This window comes from Vanellus vanellus (assembly GCF_965231255.1).
Source record: "Vanellus vanellus genome assembly, contig: HAP1_SCAFFOLD_196, whole genome shotgun sequence".
NCBI lineage: Eukaryota > Metazoa > Chordata > Aves > Charadriiformes > Charadriidae > Vanellus > Vanellus vanellus.
Genome location: NW_028127897.1, coordinates 122,018 through 132,728, shown reverse-complemented (window position 1 = coordinate 132,728; position 10,711 = coordinate 122,018). Strand labels below are relative to the sequence as shown.

Genomic DNA, 10,711 nt, shown 5'->3' with positions numbered 1-10,711 from the left:
CGTTGTCTCCTGCCAGGCTGTGCCTAGATCGGGAGAGGCGGGTGGCAAGCAGGCCAAGCGCCCCGCGCCACACGGCACCCCCAGGACGCAAGAGACCTCCCCGTGGGACAACATCCCACCCAAGAAGAGGAAGATGGTGGTGTGCTAGGTGGAAAAACACTCCAAACCCCTGTGGGAGGGAACGCCGGAGCGGGACGGTGCCGCAGTGGGCAGCAGCAGGCAGCACATGGGCAGCAACAAGCGGAGGGCATCTGATGGCAACACCATGGCCACCAAGCGACGCAGAAACCTGGTGGATGCTGGGGGGCAAAGTGCCCCACGCTCCCCCAGCCTCTCTTCATGGGCTGATAGAGAAGGCGTGGAGCACGCATCCCCACCGCATGCGACCCGCACCCACCCACTCCAGCCCCAGCCCCACTCTCCCACATCTCTCTCTCTTTCTTAATTCATTAAAGGTTTGATGTCTGGTTCACAGTACGTCTGCCTGCGGTCATTACTGCAGTGGGAGGCACGGGGGTTAACGCAGCCCGTGCCGCATGTGTACATCTGACCCTCCACCTCTTCACCCCTGTATATGAGGAATCCCCCAAGGTTGTGGATGGAGACTGTCCTGGTTTGAGATAAAACAGAACCAATTTCGTTCAGTAACTTCGCTTCTTAGCGGGGCCTCTTCTAACTACTAAAATAACTGCATATTGTGCAGACAGTGTTCACTCTCTCAGAGAGATCAGACCAATTGTTTATAGCTGATGCCCAGGCATGGGATGCAGAGAGGCTCCTGCTTATACTTATTGCCATAACAGACAAGGCCAACCAACTTTGTTATTTGCCCCGTCGGAGGGTCGGAAGCGGAAAAGCATAGTGGGGTCCCACCTGCAGGGAGGAGCGGACAGGACAGGTGACCCAAAACTGACCAACAGGGTATTCTATCCTGTGGGAAACCTTGGCTGGTCCGAGGGATCAGAATACGAGTTTAACGTTGACCTTGAGCAGATATCCGTGTACCCTTGAAGAGACTGGGGAGTCCTGAGAAGAGCTAAGTAAAAAGATAAAGGTTGGCAAACATCCTGGCTTTGACCACAGCATGAACAGTGTGTGATGTGAGAGCGTATCGGGCAAAAGTAGAATGCTAGAATATATGCATAGATAAGCACCTGGGTAAAAGAATATAAAAAAGCACTGCTTGTTAAGTAAAGAAATTGGATTGCTGCAACTTGATGTCCAGTGTTGTGTCCGTCCCAACAACGACTCAGTATTATCAAGATTTTATCCCGCACATTTACACAAAACAAACAATAATATTCTTTTTTATTACACGTGGCAGGTCAGTGGCAATTCTTCATGCCTAATCTACTGATTACTCTGGTGTCTTGTCATGTTAAGAACATAACTCTCCCTCCTATAGTGGAATTATATTGTTACTGATTCATTGAATAAACTAATTATATTTTCTTCAGTCATGCCACTTGGCCAAGAATAAGGAGAAACATATTAAGGGAGGTAAATATTTATTAGCTTGTCTTCCTCTGACCTTAATTATGTTGGATAAAGCCCAACATTCAAAACAAAACGGAACTCTCTTGTTACTACCTTTTACAAGACACTTCAAGGGGGTATTTATTTAATCTACATTTAGTAATATAAAAGTTTGGTGTATCACTGCATCTAATCCTGTAGACACTCAAGACAGCCAGCAGAGAGCACGGAGCACCTCTGGGAAAGTGAGTCCTCTCACCTGTCTTTGGCACTGTCTTATGATTCAATAAATAGCCCCAAAAGAGTGCCTATATCTCTCCATTTCCAACAGAGAGCCTACATGAGAAATTTAAACTACATTCCTAACCTTAGGGTGGCTAAACTTAGACTACACAAATCTTGATCATGAAGAAAAACTCTATGAAAGACGTATGTTGTATATCTCAGGAAAGTACACGAAGGGTTAACAGCCCATTTCCACCTTTTCTATCTACACTCAATTGTTGCAGGGAGTCACCATGTGTGTGACAATATATGTAGAATCATTGAATCATAGAATCATAGAATTGTCTAGGTTGGAAGAGACCCTTGGGATCATCGAGTCCAACCATCTACCCTACTCTACAAAGTTCTCCCCTACACCATATCCCCCAACACCACATCTAAACGTCTCTTAAACACATCCAGGGATAGTGACTCAACTGCCTCCCTGGGCAGTCTATTCCAATGCCCGACCACTCTCTCTGTGAAAAATTCTTTCCTAATGTTCAGTCTAACTCTACCCTGTTGGAGCTTGAAGCCATTCCCTCTTGTTCTGTCATTAATTACCTGTGAGAAGAGACCAGCACCAACCTCTCTACAGTGCCCTTTCAAATAGTTGTAGAGAGTGATGAGGTCTCCCCTCAGCCTCCTCCTCCTCCAACTAAACAGTCCCAGCTCCTTCAACCGCTCTTCGTATGATTTGTTTGCTAGGCCCTTCACCAGCTTCGTTGCCCTCCTCTGCACTCCCTCCAGCACCTCGATATCTCTCTTGTATTGAGGTGCCCAAAACTGGACACAATACTCGAGGTGTGGCCTCACCAGTGCTGAGTACAGGGGCACAATCACCTCCCTACTTCTGCTGGCCACGCTATTTCTAAGACCAGCCAGGATGCCGGTGGCTTTCTTGGCCACCTGGGCACACTGCCGGCTCATATTCAGCCCCTTGTCAATTAGAACCCCCAGGTCTCTTTCTGCCCGGCAGCTTTCCAGCCACACCTCCCCAAGCCTGTAGCGCTGCACGGGGTTATTGTGGCCCAAGTGCAGGACCTGGCACTTGCCCTTGTTGAAACTCATACCATTGATGTTGGCCCAATGATCCAATCTAAGTCTCTCTGTAGAGCTTCCCTATCCTCCTGGGAATCAACACTCCTGCTTAACGTGGTGTCATCTGCAAACTTGCTGATGATACACCCTATGTCCTTATTGAGATCATCAATAAAGACGTTAAACAGAAATGGTCCCAACACTGAGCCCTCAGGCACACCACTTGTGACCGGCCGCCAGCTGGATTTAAATCCATTGAGCACCACTCTTTGGGACCTTCCAGTCAGCCAGTGCTTGATCCAGTGGATCGTATGCTCATCCAGGCCCTGCGAAGCCAGTTTTTCCACGAGAATTGTATGGGGGATAGTATCGAATGCTTTTCGAAAGTCCAGGTATACAATATCAACAGCCTTTCCCTCGTCCAATATTCTGGTTATCTTGTCATAGAAGGAGATGAGGTTCGTTTGGCAGGACCTGCCTTCCATAAACCCATGCTGACTAGGCCTCACCCCCTGGTAACTAGGCCTGATCCCCTGGTACTAGGCCTGATCCCCTATATATATGGGGGAAAATTAAAAGTATTTCTATCCTCTTTGTAATATGCTATCTTTCATCATCACTAAGTTCAAAAAGCAGGGAGGATGGGCAAATGATGTCATAGTTTCTTCCTCTAACAGTAATTTAAAAACTGGTAAACATTGTCTGAGAAGATGGAAAGTACTTGCCTTTCTGCAAGTCTCGCCCGGTCGCTTCCAAGGGTAATAGCTCATTTTGCTGAGGTGAAGACACAGTTTTTGTTGATTGGTGTTTGAGACGGTACGGAATCTTGTAATACTCAGCTAAATATATCCCTATTACTATGGGATGTGTCGAGACACATCCCATAGTAATATATATATCCCTATTACTATGGGATGTGTCGAGACAACTATGCCTGTGTCGAGATATACGGTTTAGCAAAAAGGATCTTAGAAGGATGTTTAACCTGTCACAAAGTGAATAAGAGACAACTTAGAGAAAAAGTACAAGAAGGGCGTGAATTGGCTAAAAGACCATTTGAAAAAAAAAAAAAAAAACCCAGAAAAAAACCAAGTAGATTTTACTGAATTACCGAAGGTTGAGAGATATCAGTATCTATTAGTCTTGGTTGATGATCTTTGTAGAAGCCTTCTCGGTGGTAAGAACTACGGCGAAAACAGTTATTAAAGTCCTCTTGGAAGAGAGGCCCACATTTTACCTCCAAAATAATCAAGAAGCAACTAAATTATTTGGAACAAAATGGGAATACCACACTCCCTGGTATCCTCAAAGTTCTGGGAAAGTAGAAAGAATGAATGAGGAGATAAAGAAACATCTAACCAAGCTGAAGGTAGAGACGAGAATGAATTGGGTTATATGTTTGCCATTAGCCTTACTACATATTAGAACTCAGCCAAGAACAGATACTGGTATATCCCCCTTTAAATTGTTGTATGGGATGCCTTACGATTTCAGAATATTAGTAAAACACCTGAAAGTCGAAGATGAAATCTTAACGGAGTATATTTTAGAACTCACTAAAAGAAGAGACCTCCCTTGAACATTTCCATACACCGAATCCAACCTGGAGATCAGGTGTTGACCAAAACCAGAAAAGAAACATCTTTAACGCCCCGCTGGGAGGGACCTTTTTGTTGTTTTACTTAACACAGATACAGCAGTACGGACAGCGGAGAAAGGATAGACCCACACTAGCAGAATAAAAAGACCTATCTTCCCAGAAAGGTGGACTATGACGTCGGAACCGAGAGACCTTTGAGTAAGATTAAGGAACAAGACTGGTAAATGCACTTTTCCAGAAGAGAAGTAACGGATAGTTTAACCATGTATAAAGCACCATACTTCTGGATACCTATGTTGGGTTGTTTGCAAGTGTGCAAAGTTTGGTAGGAAGTGGTCATGTGTCTCGTTTAACATGCAATCTTGCTGTATGAATTGTGGCAAAAATCTGACATATCAGGAATCAGAAAGTCAAGCAAAAATCTGTAAATTATTTTGGGGATGAGAACTATCAATATCTGAACCCTGGGAGGTATAAGAAATGAACTGGTATTGAGCCTTAAGACAGTGCGCTGTAAGATTCCTCTGGAAACAGGCCCAGCAACAAAACAGGTGGAAATATATTTAAGAATTATTGATAAATTAACAGCAGAGTTACTAAAGTGAGAAAGGCGTGGTAAAAGGAAAGCCAGAAAATTCCCCTGAAGACTACCTGCTGCTGCCGAGCAGATGTTGATATCCCGTTGCTCTCTGCATGAGAGTGGACGAGGACAGGCAGAGAGGTATTAAACAGTGGGGCAATGAAAGCTGGTATCCTTTCACTACCACGGCCTCAAGAAATGAGCACCAACCCTTCAATTGGCACCATAGTTAACTACCTTAATTTCCACCCTGGCGGGGCCCCTCATAATACTGTGGTTAATTCTAACCTTCGGGCCTTGTTATTGTTAACAGATTTGTAGCTTTTGTTAAGAACAGGTTAAAAACAGTGCAACTAATGGTAATAAAGCAATCAAAACTAGAAATGAAGATTATACCAGATGAAAACTCTGTTAAATGCAGCTTGTGAAGTACTGTCCAGGTTTGATCAGCAAATTTCTTGTAAATAAAAGAAAAAGAGGGGAAGGATTGTAATAAGTAACAGAAGATCATTTGCTGATCCAACCAGTCGCTCAAGGACCGTCTGGACAGGAGGTTATCTCAAGCACAATAAAAGCTCAAGCACAAGCGCTTAAGCGGTTTGATGAACAAAATAGTGAAAAGTAAAAGGGGGGAATTGTGATAAGCTCAGCGCTGTTTGTTCACCAAACCTAGAAACTCGCATTGTCACATTGTTTTACAAAAAGGCAATTGCTGAACCTGCTGTTGCAAGATAGCCCGCATCCTGTGAGCGGGCAAGGCTAAAACTGCAAAGGTCAGGTTATGCAAACAAAGTAGGATGTGAAAAAGACTTGGAGGAGGGGAGGGGGGCTCATGAAGACGAAGAGTACATGATGTGAGGAAGACATGAATCTTTCATCCCTGCGACAACCAGGAGGAAAAGGAAAGCAGAAAACGACCCCCTAGCAACAAGTCGTGTCGTGCAGATGCAGAGTACCCCTCTACCGGAAAAAGAAGAGTATAAAACCAGGGACTTTCGAGAACCGAGCGCGAGCCGTCGGCGGAGTGAGACTCCCGGGCCGCCCAGCGCTGTTTTGCTTGCTGCCGCTTGCTAATAAATACTTCAGTCTTAATTGGCTCCGTCTCCTCGCATCAATTTGTGGGACTAACCCATAACAAACCTGAAATTAATTACAGCTTGTTGGGAGTGTCGAGATGCTCAGGAATGGCCTGCATCAGGAATAGTGTGGTGAGCCGGACTAGGGAAGTAATCATCCCCCTGTACTCGGCACTGGTGAGGCCTCACCTCGAGTACTGTGTTCAGTTTTGGGCCCCTCACTACAAGAAGGACATTGAGGTGTTGGAGCGTGTCCAGAGAAGGGCTACAAAGCTGGTGAAGGGTCTGGAGGACAAACCTTATGAGGAACGACTGAGGGATCTGGGGTTGTTTAGCCTGGAGAAGAGGAGGCTGAGGGGAGACCTTATCACCCTCTACAACTACCTGAAAGGAGGTTTTAGAGAGATGGGAGCTGACCTCTTCTCCCTGGCGACAAGTGATAGGACAAGAGGAAATGGGTTCAAGTTATGTCAGGGCAGGTTTAGATTAGATGTTAGGAAGCATTTTTTCACTGAAAGGGTTATTAAACATTGGAATAAGCTGCCCAGAGAGGTGGTGGATTCACCATCCCTGGAGGTGTTTAAGAAAAGGGTAGATGAGGTGCTTAGGGACATGGTTTAGGAGTGGTGGTGTTTTTATCAGGGTAGGTTAATGGTTGGACTTGATGATCTTAAAGGTCCCTTCCAACCTCACTGATTCTATGATTCTATGATTCTATGATTCTATGCTCGATGGGGGCTCGGGAGAGGTTGGTGGGGGGAGAAGCGGTGCCCTGACCCCCACCTCTTGCTTTTCCCTTCTCCTCCCCAAGACTGCACAGCGCAAGATGAGGGAAATGCTCCAGCAGGTGAAGCAGCAGGAGCAGAAACACGCTCCGGGAGCCCCGGCCCCGCAGCACAGCAAGGGAGGCTCCCGCCGTGCCGCCCACCACCGCCCGATGAATGTAACCCCACTGCCGGACATCCCCCCCCTCCCAAATCCTCCTCCCCCACCCCCAGCGGGTCAGGGGAGCAAACCAAAGACCCCCCCAAACACACAGCCCCCCATTCCCCGCGGCGCTGCGAGGATGCACAGCCGAGGGGTACGGGGAGGGCTCTCTCCATCCCACAGCCTCCCCCTTCCTCCTCCCTCGCCTCCCGACGCTATCCCTTCAGTTGGACTAACACAGGCAGAGAGAGAGAAAGAGAGGTTTTATTATTCTTTTTTTTTTAATTTTTTATTTTTTATTTCCTAAAAGCCACCGGTTTTTCATCCCAGGCATGGCCAGAGGAGCTCACCCAGCGTTGAGGGGGGGAGGTTGGACTGCGGCACACAGCGCAGCGGCTCATCAGTTTTTAGGATTAATGTAACGATAACAAAACTAACGGCGATTTTTAAGTTTTGTAAGGATTTTATTTATTTATTTCATTTCAGAGGGGGTGGGAGCGGGAGGGGGATGTTTGTTTTTTAGCACAAGCCGGCTTTTCTAGAGGTTAAAGAAAGGCCGTGCTCGGCCGTAAATGCTTTGGGGAAAGATCCCGGTTGCAAGGAGAGAAGGCGGGAAAAGAGGGGCAGGGGGGGAAAACAGATTTCCAAGAGGTTGTCAGCCCAGGGCTGGGAAAAAAAAAAACCAAAACACTAGCAAAATTATTACTTTTTTTTTAATTTCAAAAGTAAAACACACACAACCCCCAACCCCAAATGACACACACACATCCACACACAAAAACTACCTCAGGTTTTCATACCTCAGCACATTGCGCTTCTGTTTCCCTTTTAGAGATTTTCTATGCCTTGTAAAACTGATAGCTGGAGCATTATTTTTGTTTATTTTCTTAATAAAAAAAAAAAATTAGTTGTAAAACACACTCTTACTGAGTGCGAGGCGGGAGAAGGAAAGCAATCCCACGGGTGCCAGAGCTCTTCCATAGTCTCCTTCCGCTGGCTGAGAGCCAGGGGCTGTTCCTTCGGAGAAAGCTTGAGAGATGTTTGAAAAGAGAAAAAGAAAAAAACCAAAAGAAAAAAATGGGGGGAGAAAAAAAAAGAGGGGAAAGAAGAACAAAGAGAAAAAGGAGATAAAAGGGGGGGAAGAAAAAAGGGGGAAAAAGAAAAAAAGGGAAAATGAAAAAAGGGGAGGGAAGAGAAAAAAAAGGAAAAGGAAACAAAAACCCCAAATATAAAAAAAGAAAGGTTAAAAGGAAAAAAAAAAAACAACCAAACCAAGCAAGGAAAGTGGTGAAAGCTATCGGGCAAGAGAAGGGACGAGAGCCGGGGGTGAGGTGGCGGTGCCAGTGCCGGCCCCGGAAACTGTGACACCACACTGCAAAGTGTTCTGTGAAAAAAACCAACCAAAACCCACCCAATGACAACATCAAAAAACAAAGAGAAATCTCTCCAGCTCACAAGAGCCTGAGCTCGCTCTCCGCTGCTTTCGTTCCAGTGTCTCGGGGGGGTCACGGCCGAGCTGAGATTGGGGGGTCGTGGTGGGAGTTTGCCCCATGGCTGTGATGGGGGGAGAAGGGGTGGGTGGGGAGTGGGGGATGTGGTGTGGGGTTTTTTTTGGGGTGGTGGTGGTTTTTTTGCCAGGTGTCGCTTTACCCAGTGGCTCGGGGAGTGTGACGAAATGGGAAAAAGGGCTTCACTGAGAGGTTCAAATTAACAATTTCTTTGGACTTCGCTCACGGGTCCAATACGTCACTATTGCAAGTTCTGTGTGTGCGATGGCGATTACACCATTGCAATTTAAAAGAAATTAGCAGGATCCACTATTGCGAGCTACAAATGCCCCTGAAAAATAGCAACACAAACCACAAGGGCGCTAGATATTAATACCTTAAAAGAGTGCACCAGTCACAAACTCAATCACATGCCCTATACCGTACGGATGTTTCTTAGTCACTTACCCTCTCTCTCTCAGGTGAGGTCGCTCCATCCCGGGGAAGTTACCCTGTAGAGCGTCCTGGATGGGGGGGGGGCGGATCTCCTAGGGGCCAGCTGTATCCTTGGAGGATTCCCCATTTGTCTCCCCAGACCCTGCGGTTTATATTTCCTGACTCGGTGAGGGTGCAGGATTATGCCGGAGTGGATTACACTGTCTGGGATATTTCCCTCTGGTGGTGCCATAGCGAAGTCTCTGTTGCCAATTTGTCATGTCCGGCGCTCAAAGTCACGGGAAGAGTGGTGGGATGGGACTCGGGGCATTTTGTTTGTTAAGGGCCATTTGGTTTTGGTTGTTCTGTGCCATCTTGAGATAAGCCCGGGCTGAGCTGTTTTGCAGCTGCCCCCAAGTTCTCTCTGCACAGCCAAGGCACGGCGGAGATGGAGCTGAGTGGGATGGCAGCTCCCTGCCTCTCACCTCTTGTGCTCTGAAACCGGCTCGGCTGGCTGCTCCCACACAGTGTGTTACTGGCTTGCCCAGCAGGTAAAGAACCCAGATTTGGGACGCCACTAGGGTGTCCGTTAGGGGTCCTGGGCGGCCCTTATGGGGTCCTGGGGGGGGAATCTTGCAGGCCAGAGGGAGTCTGGGGGGGCCCTTCAAGGATCTGGGGGTCCCCTCTGGTGCCTCTGGGGAGGGTTTTGTGGCTGGGGAGGGCGGAGATGGTTTCAAGAGGTGCTTCCTCCCTTTCTCCAGCCCACCCAGCTCCCCCGACACCACCACCCCCCCAGGTTGGTGGGTGCCAGCAGTGCCAGCCTGTCCCACTGGGTCGGGCACTGAGGGGGGCACAGCCCCAGCCGCGGGATGGGAGGAGGAACCACAGCACCAGGGATAGAGACCAACATTTTATTTCTTTAACATTTCCCATGGGGGGCACCCCAGGGTTGCGCGGCTGCACCGCAGCTGGTGCCAGGAGGGACTCCAATGTCCCCCCCACAGCTCACCTGGCTCCGCTCGTGATGCTTTTGATGGGGCTCAGCGCGGTCTCTTCTGTGCTACGGACCAAGCGGCTCCAGGTAGGCGACTGCTGCACCGCACTGTGCCACAGCGTGGGGTGGTGTGGGGGGCTGCGGCGCAGAGCTGGGAGCTGCTCCCGTCTCACCCAGCTCCCGGGGTCCTGCAGAGGGACTGGAAGAAGCCAAAGCAAGAGGCGACAGACACGAGAGCCCGCCCAGAGGAGCAGAGCGGTGAGTGGCCCTGGCACCGCGCACCATGCAAACAGCCCACACCCCACGGCAGCCCTGAGCCGGGGCTGTGCCGGGGGCTGCCGGCCGCTCACTCCGTCCCCTCCCTCAGCAGCTTCTTGACTAGCAGATGAAGGATAGGAGCTCAAGTCGACGCAGGAGAAGCAGGGAGTGTGGGGGAGACCCCCAGATCCTGCCCCAGACCCTCAGCCCGTGCCCTGCCCTGCCTGCGCTGGGCAGCTCTGCCCGCCTGCTGAGGAGGGGGTGCTGCCCACAGGCTCCAGCGGAGGAGACGGGGTGCAGCGGGTCTCTTCTCTCCCCTCCTCTGCAGGGCAACCGAGGAGGCAGCGAGGAGGCAGCACCGGGCCCCACAGGACCCACTGGGCTCCCTGCCAACCATATACCATCTGAGCAGTGATGCCTCTCTCTACCCCCTGTCCCCCCAAAGCCCCCAGGTCCCCCTGCCCTCCTCTGCCGCCTATAGGTCCTATCACTGGGGACAGCTCCTTCTGGTCCAGGCACCCCCCGGGCTCCTGGGCCCCCTGAGGGCCACCGCAAGAGCCCCTGCAGCCTGTG

The 10,711-nt window shown here is 49.1% G+C and overlaps 1 protein-coding gene across 1 annotated transcript in view; it reads left to right on the top strand.

Moving 5' to 3' along the window:
• Positions 1-460: 460 nt before the first annotated feature.
• The window catches only part of LOC309684866 (E3 ubiquitin-protein ligase TRIM36-like), a gene marked incomplete at both ends in the record, with an annotated part of 33,635 nt that continues 23,384 nt past the window's right edge, over positions 461-10,711 (top strand). Inside the window, 1 exon segment of the mRNA XM_082500711.1 lies at positions 461-478. Coding sequence (XP_082356837.1) covers positions 461-478 — 18 coding nt within the window.